Source organism: Erpetoichthys calabaricus, chromosome 3 (genome assembly GCF_900747795.2).
Source record: "Erpetoichthys calabaricus chromosome 3, fErpCal1.3, whole genome shotgun sequence".
NCBI lineage: Eukaryota > Metazoa > Chordata > Cladistia > Polypteriformes > Polypteridae > Erpetoichthys > Erpetoichthys calabaricus.
In genome coordinates, this window is record NC_041396.2 from 305996962 (window position 1) to 306017420 (window position 20459).

At 50.3% G+C, this 20459-nt stretch overlaps 1 protein-coding gene across 6 annotated transcripts in view; it reads right to left on the reverse strand.

Moving 5' to 3' along the window:
* Positions 1-20459, reverse strand: part of b4galnt1b (beta-1,4-N-acetyl-galactosaminyl transferase 1b) — a 155547-nt gene that overhangs the window by 2693 nt on the left and 132395 nt on the right. For 5 of the 6 annotated variants that reach the window (XM_051925383.1, XM_051925382.1, XM_051925381.1 and 2 more), the window contains exons 2-11: positions 18115-18318; positions 17303-17479; positions 15125-15231; positions 14718-14755; positions 14040-14220; positions 9551-9643; positions 9269-9456; positions 5875-6015; positions 5428-5665; positions 11-2739 (exon numbers count right to left, since the gene is read on the reverse strand). In XM_051925383.1, the coding sequence (XP_051781343.1) occupies positions 2525-2739; positions 5428-5665; positions 5875-6015; positions 9269-9456; positions 9551-9643; positions 14040-14220; positions 14718-14755; positions 15125-15231; positions 17303-17479; positions 18115-18317 (1581 nt within the window). In that variant the 5' untranslated portion in view covers position 18318 and the 3' untranslated portion in view covers positions 11-2524. The remainder of the gene's footprint in view (positions 1-10; positions 2740-5427; positions 5666-5874; positions 6016-9268; positions 9457-9550; positions 9644-14039; positions 14221-14717; positions 14756-15124; positions 15232-17302; positions 17480-18114; positions 18319-20459) is intronic. The other variant, XM_051925379.1, reaches the window with a different exon arrangement.

Sequence of the window (20459 nt, forward strand, 5' to 3'; positions counted from 1 at the left end):
GGGTGCATACCACAACTGAGTTTTCAGAAGCCCCCTAGTGGCCACTCAGAGGTATACATGTCCCTAAAGGCTTGTCACAGTTGCCCCTAGTGGTCATTTCTGCTCTCTACTGGCTTTTCACAATCGCTGTAGTGGTCATTCAGAAGTATGTTTATCCCGATTTGCCGTTCACAATCCCCCTAGTGACCATTTAGAGATCTGTGCTCCAACTAAAAACTTCAGAATGACACCTAGTGGTCATTCAGAGGTATGCATGCCCTCTACTGGTCACTCAAAGTCTCTCTAGCGGCTATTCAGAATGCTGTATGTCCCTATTTACTATTCAATATCCCCTAGGGGCCTCTCAGAGGTTGGTGTGACCCAAATGGTCACTCAGAGGTGTGTATGTCATCATAATCCTCCTTGTGGTTATGTAATAATAATAATAATAATAATAATACATTTTATTTATATAGCGCCTTTCCCATGCTCAAGGTAGCAATGTAGAGGTGTGTGCGCCTACTAAAATTTCCGAATTCCCCTAGTGGCCATTTAGAGGTCCACATGTCCCTAAAGGCTTTTCACAGGTCCTGTTGTGCTAACGCAGAGGTATGTGGATGTCCCTCTGAGGCCCCCTAGTGGCCATGCCACTGCCCAAACTCCCATACCTCCTATATGCCCTCAAGTGTTTTAACTCAGACTTTTCTTTTAACCTTTACAAGCAGTTATTGGTTACCCAAAAGTCCAAGGGTGCCCCCTAGAGGCTCATCCAGGTTTCAGTGACAAGTTCTGTATCCCTGGCATTTCCCAGACTTCTACCATCCCTTCTACTCCGTGCATGCAACACTAAACCTGAATTTTAAATGGCAGGCAATCATGCAGCTGACGTCAGGACCTGCTGTCTCTTAAGTGGTCATCTGTCTCCCCCTACTGGAATAAAAAAAAAGCTGCAGGCTGCCAGCAATTTCACTGGGATTCAAAAAATCTTTGGATGAGCGGCTCTGAAGATGACAGCTTTCTCAAATTCTAAAACCCCTTTCTGGTGGCACAGTCGGGTCACGTGCTCCAGGATGGCTATTTGAAGGCTTGCGCTTTGTCTCCCCCTAGTGTCCACATCATGTAATTCCCACTAGGGGATGGCTTTCGTCAGTAGGGTTCAGTGCTGTCCGGTTTCTTTGTGTTCCGAGTGAAGCGCGGCTTCGAAGATGGGAGATGCGGGTAACCTAAGAGATGGGCAGCACTGCTGGAAAAAAGGAAAGATTGGTCATCTAGAGGTATGCTGTCCACTAAAGACTTTTCACAATCCCCTTTGCGGTCATTCGGAGGTGTCTTTGTCCTTATATGATTTTTTAGAAGTAATGCATGCTCCTACAGGCTTCTCTGAATCCCCCTGGTGTTCATTCAGAAATGTCTATGCCCCTATATACTTGTTATAGTCCCCCCTAGTCGCTATTTAGATGTTACAAGCCCCTAAATCCCCCTAGAAAGAGTGGTCTGCACCAGAGACCAAGAGTGGCCAGTGAAGGTGAATGGCTCTTGCTCACGGTTGGCTGCAATGCAGTACTAAAAATAAAATCCCCCCTCCCCAAGACACCCTAATGTCCCACGCGGAACTGTGCCCTCCTTACTTAGGCAGCATTTAGATGGTCACTCGGGGGCTCCGAATTTCCAGTGTCTCGCCTCAACCCCCAAGTGACACTTCACCTAAGGCCACTTTGCAAACAAACAAAACCGAGGGAACTTTGAAACAATCACCGCATCCCAGAAAGAGTCCAGATTTACATTCAAGAGACATAAAAGTGCCTCAATGGCGCCTCCGTGTGGAAGGATATGCATTTCTGTTTGCACACGAATTGATGAATATAATAAATAAATTAATGAAATGGCCGTCTCCATCATTCAAGTGTCTCATGTAGCAGAGCAGGACTAGCGTGTCGAGATCGTCTGCCCTCTGCTGGTCATCAATCCACACTGCAGCTCTGCACTGCCCCTTCCTACACTCCCTGTTGTCTTTGCCATGTCCCCTGTGTCACCTCACAGGGTAGGGGAACTGGCCTCCTGGCCATCGACTTTGAAAGGGGGTGCTACAGCTGCTGCCAATGTGATAATGGGGGGCTTCAGCTTGAGGTAAGAGACACAGAGCAGAGGCACGGTTTCTTAACCCACTGTGTCCATCTCTTTGTCCACTTCTCTTTTCCTCCATCTTCTCTCCTTCCCCACCATTTTACGCCTCCTCTCGATTGTCCTCTCCCTCCTGCCCGTTCGTCCACTGGCTTGGAGAAGTTCAAAACTAAAAGTCAGGGACCTTTAACTGCTTTGGCACATGTGGGAGGCTGGCCAGGTAGTCACATTCCTCACCTTGGTGTGCCCGCCGTCTAAACATATCAGGCTGGCGTTGGCCTCTCAGAACCCCCAGGAGGATGATGGGGTGATGGCACTGGCTGGCTGGAGAAGCAAGTCCAATGGGACACAAAGGCATAGAAAGAGCCACTGGCACTTAAGAAGGCACTCCCTGGCAATCAGGAGCCGCGGCCCTGGACTTCAGCTAATTGCTCGTCATGCACTTGAAGCGGTTCTTGAAGTAAAAGAGGGTCTCCTTCACGCGGGCCGAGTCATGGAAACTCTTGGGGTAACGGAACTTGGCGTACGTCTTCTCGCTGTCTGTCCGCGTCCATGGGAGCTTGATCTTGGAAGCGTGGTTCACAATGACGTCGTCACACGAGCCCACGTGGAGCATCCCAAGGCCATCGATGAAGAACTCTACAATACAAAGAGAGAGAAGGGGTGTGAGAAAGGGCAGGGCAATGAGCCGAGCTCAGAGCGTTCATATGTGACATGATGGAGAACAGCAAGCTGAGCGCACAGCACAGAGCAGTAAAACCGGCAAGAATCAGAGACAGGCCAGCAAATTGAGCGCAGAGAAGATAAATGTGACATAATGTAGGACAGCGAGCCGAGTTCAGAGCAGTCAAATTGTGTGTAAATCGGCAGGGCAATGAGCCGAGCTCAGGGAACACAACTGTGATATAAAGTAGGACAGCAAGCCAAGTTCAAAGTGGTCAGGTATATGTGAAAGGGCAGGACAGCAAGTCGAGCTCAGAGCAGAGGGCAGAAGAACCTACAAGAGTCAGAAACAGGCCAGCAAGTTGAGCTCAGAGAGGACAAATGTGACATGAGGTAGAACAGCAAGCCGAGCACCCTGCAGAGAGCAGAAAAAAACAGCAAGATTCAGAGACAGGCCAGCGAGTTGAGCTGAGAGAAGATAAATGTGACATAAAAATGTAGGACAGCAAGCCGAGTTCAGAGCAGTCAAATTGTGTGTAAAAGGGCATATGAAAGGGCAGGACAGCAAGTCGAGCTCAGAGCAGAGGGCAGAAGAACTTGCAAGAGTCAGAGAAAGGCCAGCAAGTTGAGCTCAGAGAGGACAAATGTGACATGATGTAGAACAGCAAGCCGAGCACCCTGCAGAGAGTAGCAAAAAACGGCAAGAATCAGAAACAGGCCAGCGAGTCGAGCTTAGAGAGAACAAGTGTAACATATCTTAGGACAACAAGCCTGGCTCAGAATGTTCCGGTACGTGAAGAGGCAGTACAACAAGCTGAGCTCAGAGCAAAGGGTAGATACACCTTAAAGAGTCAGAGACAGGCCCGCAAGTCGAGCTCTGAGAGGTTAAATGTGACACGATGTGGAACGTGAAGCAGAAGTCAGAGGAGTCAAGTGTGTGTGAAAGGGTCGGAAAACAATCCGGGGTCAGAGCAAAAAAACCTGCAAGAGTCCGAGACAGGCCAGCGAGTTGAGCTCAGAGAGGACAAATGTATTATGATGTGGAACGGCAAGTGGCGCTCAGAGAAGTCAAGTGTGTGTGATAGGATAGGGCAAAAATCCAAGCTCAGAGCAGAAAAACCTGCAAGAGTTAGAAACAGGGCAGCGAGTTGAGTTCCGAGAGGACTAATGTAACAAGACTTAGGCCAGCAAGCTTGGCTCAGAATGTTCAAGTATGCGAAGAAGAAGTACAACAAGCTGAGCTCAGAACAGAAAAAGGTCAGCAAGTCGAGCTCAGAGAGGAGAGACGTCACACAAGATAGGACAGTGCGCCAAATTCAGAGCAGTCAATATGAGGCAAGACAGAAAACTGAACTCAGAACAGATTAAGGGGAGGTGACAAGTTTGAAAAACTGAAAGATGGTCAACCTCATGTCCTCACAAAGAAGGACAGTTAGCGGAGTTCAGATCAGTTGAGTTCTAAATGAAAATGGAGGAAGAAACAAACAAGGGTCTGAGAATGTGCTGACAGGCCAGCGAGCCGAGCTCAGATTATGCAAATGTAAGACAACGTAGGGCGATGAGCCAGATTCAGTGGTCAAGTGTGAGAAGCGACAGGACAGAAACCTGAGCTCAGAGAACAGATCTGGAAAAACTATTATAGGGAAATAAGCCGAGCTCAGATAGAACAAATGTGACATGATGTAGGACAGCAGGCCGCGCTCAGAGTGATCAAATGTGAGAAGATTAAGGGCAGAGAGTCGAGTTCTGAATGGAATAGGGAGACAAGTCATAAAACACCTGAGAGTGTGAGGGACAGGCCAGCGAGTCGAGCTCAGAGATCAATCCTCTCGCCTCAGCCAATCATTAATCTAGCATTTTGGCATTTATAAGCCAGCATTCTCCAGAGTCTCACTCTTTCTGATTCTTGTTTGTGATTTTCACTCTTCACTGTGCCTCCTCTTCATCGCTTGATCCTGTCTTTGCCCTCCACTGGCCATTGTGCCATCCTGTCCTCCAGCCAGATATCCACATGATCAATTCTGCCTCTGTCTACACTTAAACAAGACCACTCCAACCCAGGGGGTCTACATATGAGCAGGAAGAAGTTATGAGTGAGGGTCACCTGGCATGTGAAACACTGGGTGACCTGAGATATGGTGGGCATGTGCCACTGACTCTGTTGGGCACCTGGTCAGATCCCCAGGCTCATCTGAAAACCAAATTCCAAGCCTTGTGCCACCTCCAGTGGCTCATGGTGCCCACTGTGGGAAGGTTCCTGTTAATCAGGATTGAATCAATCAGTGAGTAAGCATGGACCCCCTCATCATCAAAGTGAACTAAGCTTAGGGACAACTGAGTCAGATCGGCACCCGTAAGCTGGCACTAAACACAAAAGTGCAGTCAGGTGTCCGAGAATTCTAATTTGCAGTTGAAGGACGGCCAAAGCGTATTATTGATATTCTCACCCATCATTGGCACAAGCGACATTACACACTGGCATACAGGCAATGGGAAGGCGGTCTGTGATTTGCAGTGGGTCAAAACGTCACCTCAAGATCTCCATCACACCACAGTACAAGGCTTGCTCGCCAGGTGGGCAAGCCCCTCCATGCCCACTTACAACACTACCAAAAGGAAAGAACGGGCACTGAACCAGACACTTTACCTCACACACTCTCTTACCTAGATGGGCAACCCTGGCCAGTCGTGGGTCAAAGCCCACCTGCTGCAGCTTCTCAGTCCGGGCCAAGAAGAAGTTGATGACGCCATCCGTGACGACGCAGTTGGGGAATCCATCGATGACGTGGTGGTAGCCGCGGCGAATGTGTAGACAGTCACCAGCCTCACCGCCTGCCTCCACGCCGATCTGCTGCCGGTATGTGGTGGTGTATCCCGTGATCTCCCTCACGGCGCCCCCTACCTGCGTACAATTGCAACAACAACAGGTCTGGTTATTCTGAGGGCTGATGTGCTACACAGGGCAGCTATCTAAGACGGCTCATTCCACAGCCATCTGTTGTCATGGAAACACACAGGACCCCCATTTAAGCCCACGCAGCTGGCTGGGGTCACTGAAAGTGCAGCGTACCTATGACCCTTTGTGTGGTGGCACAGGATGCCATGACTCACCAGGTCCAGGGTGGTCTTCTCCAGCACGTCCACCAGCTTCTCCACCCGCGTGTTGCCACTGAAGATGAAGTCGTCGTCGACCCAGAGGACATACTTGGTGGTCACCTGAGAGATGGCCAGATTGCGTCCGGCGAACCAACCCTGTCAGAAAATGGGGGGGGGGGGGGCAGGTTAGAGATGGGGGCTCAAATGGATAATTAAAAGTTCATACGACAGATTTGTCAAGTCCATTTAATCCGGTTCGGGGTCAGGGGGAGGTGGGAGGACATCCTGGCAGCATTAGGGGCAAGGCAGGAATCAACCCAGCAATAATGGCAATGAAATGGACTGATGCTGTGAAGGGACCACCCATAGCAATCAGTCGGGGACTGCATTGTGTTCCTGTGTGTCTAAACTAGTCAAATGTGTGTGTGTGCGTGTGTGTGTGTGTGTGCGTGTGTGAACTTGTTACAGCACGCTGAGCCTGCAATCAGGGAAAGGCGCTATACAAAAATAAACAGAAACCCAACCCTGGATGGGATGCCAGCCCACTGCAGTGATAATGAACTGAAATCTTGAACTGTCCTCATCAATATATAAGTGTTAATTAGGGTGGACCTGAAGGTGGGCAGAGTCAAAGATGGGGGGCTCCGCAGCTCCAGTTCAAGTCCATGGGCCCATAGTAGTGGAGGAGAAGAAGAAGAAGAAGAAGATGAAGAATGTTGAGGAGGAGGGAGCAGATTGCAAGAAGAAGTGAGCTTCAAAAACAATGGAACCCCAGAAGAGCCTGCTGATCCTGGCCAGCAGAGGGCACCAGAGAGCAGGATCAGTCCATACCAGTTTTAGCATAAAAAAGTGGGAGATGAGAGCTGGGCACAGCAGAAGAGCAGAGGGGAGCAAGGTGGGCACTAAGGATGAAGCAGCAGACCAGAGGACAGCAAGATGGGCACTGAGAGTACAGCAGAAGAGCAGAGGAGATCAAGGATGGTATTGAGGGTACATTGGCAGAACTGAGGACAGCTGGGTGGACATGGAGGGTGAAGCAACAGACCCAAAGATGGCACGGTGGGCACCAAGGACACAGAGACAGATTGGTCTGACGCAAGATGGACGCTGAGGACAGCAAAGTGGGCACAGAGGGTAATGTGACAGAGGAGAGAGAAAGCAAGATAGGCACTGAGAGTACAGCAGAAGAGCAGAGGAGATCAAGGATGGTACTGAGGGTACATCGGCAGAATTGAGGACAGCTGGGTGGACATGGAGGGTGAAGCAACAGACCCAAAGATGGCACGGTGGGCACCAAGGACACAGAGACAGATTGGTGTGATGCAAGATGGACACTGAGGACAGCAAAGTGGGCACAGAGGGTAATGTGACAGAGGAGAGAGAAAGCAAGATGGGCACTGAGAGCACAGTAACAAAGAAGAGAACAGCAAGTACACTGACAGAGTGGCAGACAGCAACATGGGCACTGAGGTCACAGCGACTGAGCTGAGGACAGCAAGGTGGGTACTGAGGGTACAGCAGAAGAGCAGAGGAGATCAAGTTGGGTATTAAAGGTACATTGGCAGAGCTGAGAACAGCTGGGTGGACACTGAGGGTGAAGCAACAGACCCAAAGATTGCACGATGGGCACTGTGAATACAGAGACAGAGTGGTGGACAGCAAGGTGGACACTAAGGACATGGTGTCACAGCTGAGGAGAGCAAGGTGGGCACAGAGGGTAATATGACAGAGCTGAGGGGAAGCAAGGTGGGCACCAAGGGCACAGCAACAGAGTAAAGAACAGCAAAGTTGGCACTGGAGGCACAGTGACAGAACTGAGGACAGGAAGGCGGGCACTGAGACTACCAGTTTGTGAGACACTCTGTATTGTACAGTGCTGTGTAAAAGTATTTGCCCCCTTCCCGATCTTTTCTGTTTTCATAGATTTGTCACATTGAACGGCTTCAGGTCTTTAGACAGAATGTCACTTTAGACACAGGGAGTCTGAGTGAACACAGAACACCATTTCTAATTTGCCACTTGATGTACTGAAGACATGAACCAACGCCCGTATTGCCCATTTGATAAAGTAACTGCCCCCTAAGTGACCCCCTCAAACAGCTGACCAAAGCCGACTGATCATTCAACTCCATTGACCGAACACAGCCAACCTTGTTAATGTCAGTCTGCCCACACACTGACCCTCATCATGAAAGTGAAGAAGTCACCACAAGAGGAACACGAGACCTCCATAAAAGCACTTAACAGAAGCGATGAGGGCACAAAGCTGTTGGGTCCAGAAAGAGTGACAAAGCCACGTCAATGGCACCTTAGTGAGAAGAGATTTGGAGCAGCAAAGGCCAGCCTACCACAATGACCCCACGGGCACAGTGAGGACTCATTCAAGGTGTCACCCAGGATCTCAGAAGAATATCCAAAGAACTGCGGGCCTCAGCTCAGCCTTAGCTCAGCTCAGCTTTCAGAAATTTATAATTAGGAAAAATGGGCTTCATGGAAGGAAACCTGTGCTATCCGAGAGGAATATCAGTCCAAAGGAACACCAGGATGATCCCCAAGCCTTTTGGAGTAATGACGGATGAGTCACAAGGAGAACTCCTGGGACCACACAGGACCCTCTATGGCTGGCATTTGACAGTCAGATCATCAGACCCCCAATAAAAAATGGTGGTGGTGCTTGTGTGATGGGGTGGCGATGCCTGGAAGACCTGTCACTATTGGAAGACCATAAACTATTTTCCAGAATATTCTTAAGGACGATGCCCAGTCAGCTGTCTGCCCTGACCTGGAGCAGAAGCATCCTTGGGTTATGTGGCAGGACAAGGAGCGAAAAACACAAAGGCAAGACTACAGCTGAAAGGCTCAGAAGTCAAAGTCCTGACCTAAAGCCAATGGAGAGGACGCTGAATTAAAGCACCGAGCAGGGGGTGATGGGAAAGACTGCGATCAAATCACAGGAAATCATTGCGGCCAAATATTGAAACAAGGGGGGCAATTACTTTTTCACACGTATAGCTAACTCTACTCCTTGACTTCAGACAGTCCGTGTGCTCACTCCAACTCCCTTTCTCCAGGACTGACTTGCATCTGAAGTGCTGAGGCCATTCATTGAGTGAAATATCCGAGACAGAGGGGGGCAAATACTTTTTCACAGCTCTGTTTTTTAACGACTTGAAAGCAAGTGTGTCAAGAATGTACAGACAACCAGAAGTTGAAATGAGAATGGAGAGGAGTCAAGAAGGGTGCAACGGGTGGGCTGACAAGAGGACCTGTGGGTGACCAACAAAAGGTGACACAAAGGCACAGCTTAAGACATGCAAATCACTCTGGTCATCCCAGAGTGGTCACCTGACCCAGGGGGTGGAGCAGAAGGAGGCGGAGCTCCACCTCCTAAACAGGCGGCAGGGCTCACCTTGCCAAAGGGCATGAAGTACTGCTCGATGTACGGCCCCTGGACCCTCTCGGGCTGCTCGCTGTCATCCGCGATGACAATGGTGACCGTCGGGTAGAAGCGCCGGATGCTGTCAATCAGGGTGCGGAGTTTGTCATAGCGCAGGAAGGTCTTGGTGGCGATGGTGACCAAATTGCTAATGTTATACCCTGTAAACACAGATAGGCAGGCGGCACAGCCTCATCACTCTGGCAACTCACCCACAGCCAAGCGGCTGGCACTGCCATCTATGGAAATACGTACCATCCTCCGATCCGGTGTCATAAAGCTTTGGCACCACCGCATGGTGGATCTTGATGGTGAAAGACGCCTGGTGTCCGTCTGTCCCAAACTGCACTGAAAAACAACAAGGGGAACGTCCTGAAATTTCAATCGCAGGATTGGCAGGGGGGGTCCGTCACAGTGGCACTCTTTTGGGTCTCGCTGCATACATTTCGCTTCCCTTTCACCTGTAGCCCTTAGTGGGGGCATGTCACCTGAGGGGAGCTGAGCATCCGACTGTCAACGTCATAAAATGAACTGCAAGTCAAAATGGTGAGGTGACCTCAGAGTTAAATAAACCAACAAACGCATGGTGGAACTGAGGTGGGCTTCATAACAGGTCACAATGCAGGACGGTACTCTAACGTCACAGCGGGTACGCAGGAGACCATAACGCCACGTGTGCAAAGCCCACCGCAGGCTCTTTATCAGGACAATTAAAAGAATTTTGAAGATCATACAGGAGCCCACCAATGACCCGCTTGTTCTCCCACCCTCATCCTTGGGAGTCCACGGAGACGTCCAGAGCACCCAGGACTCCGTCAGAAGTGAGTAAGTCACGGACACCCAGGGGCATCAGACACATTGAGGAGACGGGGATCATCAAGGCTGTGCCAGCCAGGTCACCACTCATAGGCTGGCAGACCTTCCTAAGCTGAATGTTACAGAGAGGCAGATGGCGAGCCCCCCGATGAAGAAGAGTGAACCTAAGCAGAGGTCAGGTCGGGTCGGGGAGCAGGCACTGGTACAGCGCCTTGCCACGCCCACCACAACTCAAAATGACTCAGGAACCCGAGGCAGACATGTGGTCCAATTACCCCCCTACGGAAATGACTGCCAGGTGTTACGTGGACGTCCCCTTGGCCTGGTCTTCAACAATGAGCCGGACCACCCTTGGGTAATGGCGCCACATGGCTGCAGTGCCGTAACTGACCTCACAATGCAGGTCATGTGCCTCATTTGGGACTCCGTGAGCAACACAAAGTCACACCAGTGGAGCCCATGATGCACATAAATGAAGACCCCTAACCCTCTAACCCGAAGTGACACAAATGAAGGAGTCGAGTCTTCATCTCAGGTCACTGGATGGTGTCCATGTCTCACAAACAGGCTTGGACCTTCGTCCTTTTGTGCCACACACCCCTTTCCAGTGACCTCATGACCCCCCCAGTCCGTCTACTGACTTCATAGGAAGAGTCACCAGAGTCACATGAATGTCACCGCCGAGGTAAGTAAACCTCTCAATGACGAGGTCGACTCTCAGACAGACCCCAAGAGGTAATTAAAGGTCTGGATGTTGGTTTTTATCAGGACGCTCGCAAGCCCAGACAGTCAGACCCCTCACTCAGTCTCTCAAGACCCCCAATCAGAGCCCCCATTGACTCCGTGAAGATCACAGCCCCGTCAATTTGCAACAGGCAGACACAGCCGAGATGGAATCTGGAACTGTTTTCAGCATGCTGGGTACAGGTTCTGTCCCAAGTGGTCCTTCTGAGACTGAGAACCACTTGGATCCCCCCCATCATAGACGTCTTTGACTCAGCAAGTACCCATCCATGGCGGCCATGCTTGTCAGTGGGAAAAGGGTGTTGGTACAGGTGGCAGATTTCATCTTCTGATTCAGTTGGGGCCCGGACAAGGTGAGGGGCATTTGTCCATCCTTAATGACCTCAGCAGCTACACTGGACCCTGGAGAGCATGGTTGTCCCCAGGCCATGTCCCTGGAAAGATCTTCAGCCAAAGGTAAATCTCACCAGGGGGACATGAGTGAAATTTAAAGTGGAGGAGAGAATATAAAGAGCACATAGCAGACCTTTTGCTTGCTCCATTATTTTGAAGATGGGCATTATGAGGACAGAAGGGCTCTGTGTTGTGTGACATTCACCTCCCCAGACTCCCAGTGACACAGGAGCCACTTAAGACATGAAGTTTTATGGCCGGTGTTTCACCCTGGACTTGAGACTTGAGGTAGTCACCACCACCCATTCTGAGTTACTCTGCATGCTGGCTACAAATTCCAGCCCAAATGCTCTCCTTGAGGCCGAGACCCTTCACAGACATCTTTAACCCAACAAGCACCCACCTCTGTTGGCCTTGTGTGTGTTTGGGGGTGGAATTGGGTGTCAGTGTAGGTGACAAACTCCAGCTGCTGTTTCGGTTAGATAGTTAAGGACTTGACTTCAGTGTCATGAACTGGGAGTTCAAAACACCAGAGTGTGAGTCCCGAGAAGTTCCAAAAAGCACTTCCAAAAACGTCCACTAGAGGGGGAAATCTCTTCAAAAACCCTAGCCAAACACATAAAGGGCCTCACAGAATCAGAAAAATAAAAAAAGGTTACTTTCAACAGACAGCCCGGAGGCACAAAAGAAAGCTCAGTGGAGTACGAGAGGAAAAGCGGAACTGTCCGTAACACAAAGGCAAACGAAAGCAAACAAGTCACAATGAGAATATCAAAAACAGAGCAAGATGGTGAAAAACTGGAAGAAGAACAGCAAGAGGCACAAGAAGTCACCAACTCCATTCACAATGAACCATCAGGGAGACACTGCAGACCACCCTATGGTGCCCAACCCCTACATACCCACTCAGTGGAGTTACCATTGCTGAAAACGTCACCCACACTGTGTCTGAACCCCTAAAAGGTGAGTCCATCAGAAACTTCATCCCACCATGCATGTGGGGGTCTGAACCCCATAAGGACTCCTACTGCAGGAGCTCATCAGAACCCCAGCCATAAATAACCTGAAGTGTAAAGGCTTTGCCAAAACTTACTAAAAGCTAAGACCCCCCCCCCCATCTACACAACATCTCAAACCCCCAGGTGATGTCATCACAGAGCCCTGCCCCCGAAGCCTAAGAGCTCCACCTACACACTATCCGGATTCATAGAACTCCTCCCACACAGGACCTGAACCACACTAAGCAGTCATAGCCCCGCCCCTAATCCTTAGAGTCCTGCCTGGTTGAACCAATCAGAGCGCTTCCTTGACTTTTAGGAGCCCCACCCACTTAATGCTAACAATGACCCACACACAACCTCTGAACTATAGTGGGTGGAGCACTCAAGACCCCACCTCAAACATTTAAAGAGTTCCCCCCAATGTGCTGCTAGCAGTGGATGAGAGAATGACGGCCTGAATCTTTCTGGATGAGGCTATCAGAGTGTCATTCAATCGTCACGTGAATTCCTCCACATATGTTGGGGTTGTGAACCTCATAAGGACTCACATCCTACTGCCTCAGCCAATCAAAACCTCAGCTGCACATAACCTGAACTATGAAGGCTGTGAGAGAACCAATCAGAACATCAATTCTAAGTGCTTAAAACCTCCTAAGCAAGGCATTCAAAGTCCTAAAGGCTCCGCCTACACAGCACCATAACACTATTGGCTGAGGAACTCAGAGAGAGCTCCGCCCCTTCAACCCTAAAATCTTCACCGCCACACTACCCACTTCCTCAGAGCCCCGCCTACATAGAACCCAAACTACACTAAAAGAGGGAGTCATAGCTCCGCCCCCCCAATCCTGAGATCCCAGTATACACAACACTCTCAAAGTCTGAACTTGAATTGCTCTACCACCTTCTGCTAAGAGTGCCACCCATATAGGACAGGGATCCCAGTGGGTGGGGCAGTCACAGCCCCGCCTATGAACTGTAATAGTCCCGCCTATCTTCTGCTAAGAATGCTACCCACATAGGATCTGAACATCAGTGGATGGGACAGTTACAGCCCCGCCTCTGAACATTAATTGCTCCTCTTATCTATGGCTTAAAGTGCCACCCGTACAATGAACCATTAGGGAGACCCTCCAGATGTATTGGGCAGAGAGCGGCGCCTGGTGGTGATTGGCAGGTGGTGCCCGCCTTTTGGGGGATGACCAACAAAACACATTGCAATATTATCATAAGGAATTGTCTCAACAAAAATAACAAAAATGAACATAAAACAAGGCCTTGAACCCCAGCCGGGTGAGGAACCTTGAGATATAAGTGTATGGCGCACCTGTCCATCCTTAGAGTCCAGCAGCCACACTTAAGGCTTAAGGCTGACAATGGTGAACGTCAGCCCATGTGCCAGCAACATAAATGAAGACCCCTCTACCCCTAAAAAGGTGTCTTACCAGTAAGGTAACAGGGGAGAACATAATGAGAAAGTGTCACCCCGTCCCTTTGTCCCATTATACTGAAGATGGGCATCAGGTGAACAGACAGGCATTGTGTTTTGTGACCTTCATGCTCTCCAGCCCCCCCACCGCATGAGGAGCTTCACTGGCACGAGCTTCACACTGGACATGAGGCTTCAGCACCAGCTCAGGGTGAACAGCGCCACCCACAGGCTCCTTTCGTAAAGCACGTAGCATGCTGGGTGCAGACTCCGCCCCATAATGTTTATTTATGAGGCTGAGGCCCAGTTGAAGACCACACCCCCTGTCCCCGCTCACCTGGCTCCACACCCAACAAGGACCCACCTGTGTCAGCTGTGTGTGGGTGAAACAGAGTGTTGGTGTAGGTGACAAACTCCAGCTGGCGGTTAAGGTGAGACAGACGAGGACTGGACAAGGTAAGGTGCATCTGTCTGTCACCAGCGACCTTCACTTCCTCAACCTCGGCAGCCACACTGAAGGTGCCCAGGGTTGCTGTGAGGTTCACCTGAAAGCAGAGGCAGATGGTTAGTGGAGAAGATGCCTGCTTGTCATCTCCTGAAGGCACCCATGCAGGAAGACGTCGCATGGAGGGCCCCGTCTCACCCTTTGGCATGATGACCCCACCAAGCTGTGAGTGAAGCTGCACATGGACTCCTCACGATGACCAAAAATTAGGAGACACACTAGAAAATCCATAACAACCATACAATTACGTCTCTGTGTGCCCACCTTGTGCAGATTAGTTCCACCAGGTTCAACCAAAGGTGACCCTTTAACCCTCTGGGCAATCAGTTGTGAGCCTCTGAGGGCACAAACCCTTCCTGTGCTCCTAATCAATGTACGGGTCAACACTCAAGAGACAGAAAAGAAGGTCCACTCTGGGGTCTGTAAGGGGGCGGCACCATGCCTAGTGAGTCTTTATGACATATGCCATGACACCCACAATGTCTCATATGGACCCCACTTGGCCACCCCTTCCCAATTTGACGTAAATCACCTTACCCAGTAAATCTCTTTCGGGGGGGCCTGTAAGCTGAGACCTAAAAAGACAAAAAACAAAAATGAAAGTCAGAGGCACAGGTGGTCTTCCAAAGGCTGCCAGGAATGATACACTTGAGGACTGGGGGTTGGGGGGGGGGGGGGGGGGGTGTCCATCATCATGCCTTTGCCTTTTTTTCCTTTCTCTCCCTTTCAGCCCCCATTTTGATTTTTCAGGTTCACTTCACTTGTACTGTGGTGGGTTGGCACCCTGCCCGGGATTGTTTCCTGCCTTGTGCCCTGTGTTGGCTGGGATTGGCTGCAGCAGACCCCTGTGACCCTGTGTTTGGATTCAGCGGGTTGGAAAATGGATGGATGGACTTCACTTGTAGTTGGACTCACCAGCCACCCAGCAGCCCACGAGTTCCTACCTGGAATGAGGATTGTCTTCAGGGGTCGCACCTCCACACCTTGTGTTGGGTATTCCAGGGGGCTGTTGGCCTTTGCAATGAGTAACTGATCGGCCGCTGACTGGTGCCTGGAAGAAGGAAAGAAATAAAGTTCTTCATCTCAAACAACTAGAGAGTCAACCCCAGGGGATGATATTGGGAACCCTCCACAAAGTCTTTGAACCTTAGTCATGAGCCATTCAGAGCCCCCGCCCCCCCCCCCAATAACAGATGATCCTAGTGTGTAAGTGTGGCATGACCACCCCATGGTGCCCAACCCCTGCATACCCACTCAGAGGGAACCCTGCCATGTGATGGAGTTACCATTGCTGAAAATGTCATCCACACTGTCCCTGAATCCCTAAAGGCAAGTCCATCAGAAACTTCATCCCACCATGCATGTGGGGGTCTGAACCCCATAAGGACCCCTACTGCAGGAGCTCATCAGAACCCCAGTCATAAATAACCTGAAGTGTAAAGGCTTTGCCAAAACTTACTAAGAGCTAAGACCCCTCCCCTTTAACACAACATCTCAAACCCCCAGGTGATGTCATCACAGATCCCCGCCCCTGAAGCCTAAGAGCTCCTCCTACACACTATCCAGACTCATAGAGCTCCTCCTACACAGGACCTGACCCACACTAAGCAGTCATAGCCCCTCCCTAATCCTTAGAGCCCTGCCAGGGTGAACCATTCAGAGCGCTTCTTTGAATTTTAGGAGCTCCACACACACACAGCCTCTGAACTTTAGTGGGTGGAGCACTCAAGGCCCCGCCTCCAAACTGTAATGAATTCCCCCCAATGTGCTGCTAGCATCGGATGAGAGAATGACGGCCTGAATCTTAATGGATGAGGCTATCAGAGAGTCACTCAGTAATCACGTGAATTCCACCACAAATGTGGGGTTGTGAACCTCATAAGGACTCACATCCTACTGCCTGAGCCAATCAAAACCACAGCCACACATAACCTGAACTGTGAGGGAACCAATCAGAACATCAATTCTATTAAGCAGAGCAGTCAAAGTCCTAAGGGCTCCGCCTACACAGCACCATAACACTATTGGCTGAGGAACTCAGATAGCTTCGCCCCTTCATACCTAAAATCTTCACCTCCACACTACCTACTTTCTCGGAGCCCCGCCTACATAGAACCCAAACTACACTAAAAGATGGAGTCATAGTTCTGCACCCCAATCCTGGGGATCCCAGTATACACAGCAGTCTCAAAGTCAGACCGCACCTCTGAACTTGAATTGCTCTTCCACCTTCTGCTAAGAGTGCCACCCATATAGGACAGGGATCCCAGTGGGTGGGGCAGTAACAGCCCCGCCTCTGAACTGCAATAGCCCCGCCTATCTTCTGCTAAGAATGCTGCCCACTTGGATCTGAACATCAGTGGATGGGGTAGTTACAGCTCCGCCTCTGAACATTAATTGCTCCTCCTATTTACTGCTTAGAGTGCCACCCACACAGGGTGAAGATCAATGGCTGGGGCAGTCACAGCCCATTCTCTACAAATGAATAACTTCTCCTCCCCATCTTATGCTCACAGTGTTGCTCACATAGGTCCAGGAACTCAGTGGGTGGGCTAATCCCCCCTGCCCCTAAGAGCTCCTCCATTTTCAGTCAGTGGGATAATCAGAGCTCCACCTCTGTACTTTATTAGCTCTACCCATCTTCTGCTAAGAGTGGCACCTACATAGGACATGGCAGTACCAGCCCAAACTCTGATCTTTAATAGTTCTACCCATCTTCTGCTTAAAGTGCTGCCCAGAGTCCCACCCAGCACCAGTCCCCGCACTACTTGCCCACTAGTGGGGAAGTGAGTTAGAATACTGGCTCTGCCCATGAGTATCTCACCCATTGGGTGCCCAAGTCTAGTTAGGCAAGACCACCAGAGTTTCACCTGCACAGTGCCTGAAAACTGCAGTGTGATGCAATCAGACAGACCCCCCCCCCCCCCCTCACAAACCCCACCTGCAGCATCCTGTTTGAGGCAGGAAGAGCCGCACCACCAAGCTTTAATACCTCTGCCCACATGGCATCTGAGGTCTGCATGACCCCTGCATTTTCTGAGTGATGTGGTTAGCATCCTGTTCAGTGTCCTATCGAACACCCAGGACTTAGCCCACTTTTGGTGCCCCCCCCCCCATTTTACCTCTGCAGAAAGCTATGGTACTCCTGGGCGCGCCTCCTCTTCACCTCCTCCAGCTCGCTGGCATTATAGGCATTCTGGAAGGTGGCTACATTCACTTGGGAGAAGAGCTTGGCAGAAAACGGCAGGTTAAGGACGTTCTCCTCCCGTACACACTGGCAAGAATTGTGAGAGAGCAGCCTGAAGAGGGATAAGCAAAGAGACCCCTTTGAGTGAGGCCTGCAGGTATACCCCACCTGAACCCACCTACCCATTACCGCTGTGTGCCAACTCCAGGTTTTCAAGCTGTCTCAGCTCACCATGACCTAAAAGAAACCCCTGGTTGGGCACCTCTGAAGGCTGAGGAGTCACCCGAGGTGTGGGTTGCATAGCTTTGTGCTTTACAGGTGCACTGGTGACAATGACGTCAGCATGAAAATGAGTCTTGGAAGGATCTTAACTTTGGACATGGGCACTGCCCACCTTCATGCACTGATGCCTAAACAGAACCCTGTTTCTTAGTGGGCTTCCATCACATCCCCACAAACAAGCCACTGGTATCCTGCCGACTACTACAAGAGGTTAAAACATGACTGTGAATGCCCTGGCATGAACTGCCAACCAACTCCACACATCTTTTACTGCTCACCAACAAGACTCTACTAAACAGGCACATCTGAACCTGTGTGTCCCCAAGCCTTGCTTTACAGTGCCCCTAGTTGGGACCCCGAGGTGATTCCTTTTTCTAATGTATCTTATTTAAAGTATTTTATGGCAGCACTCAAGGTGAAAGGTGCTATATAATCCCTAACAAGATGGCACGATGCTGCACTTACCTCATGACGTCACTCTTCGGCTGGATCGGGATGTGCGCGTACTTCTGGGACGAGATGTGTACTCCGGGCTCTGGGTTCCCCCTAGTCCTGTAGTGGATGTTGACCACGCTGTAGGGCTTCATGGACCACGTGAAGAGGAAGAAGCACGCCAGAGGCACCGCGGCCATAAGCACCACACACAGGTGTCTTCGTGAGGCACGCATCCTGCCGAACAAAAAAAAAAAAGGGAATCTGGTGAGCCGCGTGCACCTGGACGCTCTTTTATTTTTATCTCATTGTAACCTTAGCACACACCTGCTGGCCACACCCCATATTGGATTTCAGCCCTGACTGCTGGGGCCCTCAAGTGTTGAGGAGGGCGATGCCAACTGGGGCCGAGTCATACTGACACCTGTGTCAGAGCCCGAGAGGACAGCCGGGCAACGACACACACACCAGGGGGATAATAACCAGCTGCATGGCACTTCCAAAGACAGAGACACTAAAAGTGACATTAGTTAACTGCCACCATGGTGATGGGGGGAGTAGTCCTAGCAACGTTTCTAAGACCTCCACTAAAGCGATTGAGCAAAGGGGCATACAGAGTGGTAAGCCTGCTTCTACAGACAAAGATGCCATGAGGAGGAATCTCCCACCCTGTACTCCTCCCTACCTCTGCACTGGGTACACAGAAAGAAAGTCAGCTGACCACCTGAGGAAACCCCCCGTCCTGTCCCCCCCCCCCCCAGCTCCCTCAACCTCCTGACTCCTTATAGACTCTGTAGAGTATAGATGGTGAGCTGAAATATATCCAACACACTGAGCCAATCAAAACCTCAGCTGCACATAACCTGAACTATGAAGGCTGTGAGAGAACCAATCAGAACATCCACTATAGGTGCTTAAAACCTCCTAAGCAGGGCAGTCAAAGCCCTAAGTGCTCCGCCTACACAGCACCACAACACTATTGGCTGAGGAACTCAGAAAGCTCCGCCCCTTCAAACCTAAAATCTTCACCTACACACTACCCACATTCTCAGAGCCCCGCCTACATAGAACCCTACCTACACTAAAAGAGGGAATCATAGTTCCGCCCCCCAATCCTGAGATCCCAGTATACACGACACTCTCAAAGTCAGAGCCCCACCTCTGAACTTGATTTGCTATACCACCTTCTGCGAAGAGTGCCACCCAATATAGGACAGGAATCCCAGTGGGTGGGGCAGTCACAGCCCCGCCTCTGAACTGTAATAGCCCCGCCTATCTTCTGCTAAGAATGCTGCTCACACAGGATCTGAACATCAGTGGATGGGGCAGTTACAGCCCCGCCTCTGAACATTAATTGCTCCTCCTATCTACTGCTTAGAGTGCCACAGCCACACAGGGTGAAGAGCAATGGCTGGGGCAGTCACAGCCCACTCTTTACAAAATAATAACTCCTCCTCCCCATCTTGTGCTCAAAGTGTTGCTAACATAGGACCAGGAACTCAGTGGGTGGGCTAATCCAATACCCCCCCCGCCCCTGCCCGTAAGAGCTCCACCTTTTTCAGTCAGTGGGATAATTAGAGCACAACAAGGCTGCATGAGCCAAAACTGCCAACCCACAAGTCAATGGAATTGGAGAGCCAGTAGGATTAACTGAACGTGTAGATTCTTGTGGTGAAAGGCACTATATAATGATGTAACAACAATCGAAAATGCCAGAATGCATCAAGAGTGTCCAGTCCACCTGCTGAAGGCTAGTATTTGTCAAAGATGCCATCCTGGACAGACATGCTGGCATGGTTAAGTGCCACTTCTCCTGCCCCTGGCACTTGAGATGTTTGTGTCTGCTCTAGGTCAAGGTCCTGGAATTTCATTTTTGTTATTGTCTCAATTTTCACTGAGTCAGAGGAGTTTTGAACCTCCATGGCCTGGCCTCCCCATCATGAACCTTCAGCCAGACAGATGGGCACTCCAGTACTGGCACCGTAAATCACCCAGCACATCACCTCACTGGTGATGTGCTGCACCTGGAATGTAGCTTGGAGTCTTGTTCACTATGGACAGGCGCTATATGAAATCAGAAGAACCTGAACATGCGCACTGTGTGACCCTGAAGGGGAGCACTTCACGTGGCACTGCTGGCATAGAGGAAATAATTAAACAGTTATACTGAGCTGGTAAAGTAGCTTGGCATGGCGGGCACTATGCAAAGGCACTAGCACTACATACAAAAATAGTTTCTCTTGGTGTCCACTATGGAAATGTGCTACCTAATAAAGTAGCTTATTACAGTGATTACTACTGAAAGGCGCTATATAATAAGTAACATGCCATAATTTTCAATTTGGAGAGACGCTATATAATAAAGCAATTTGTCATAG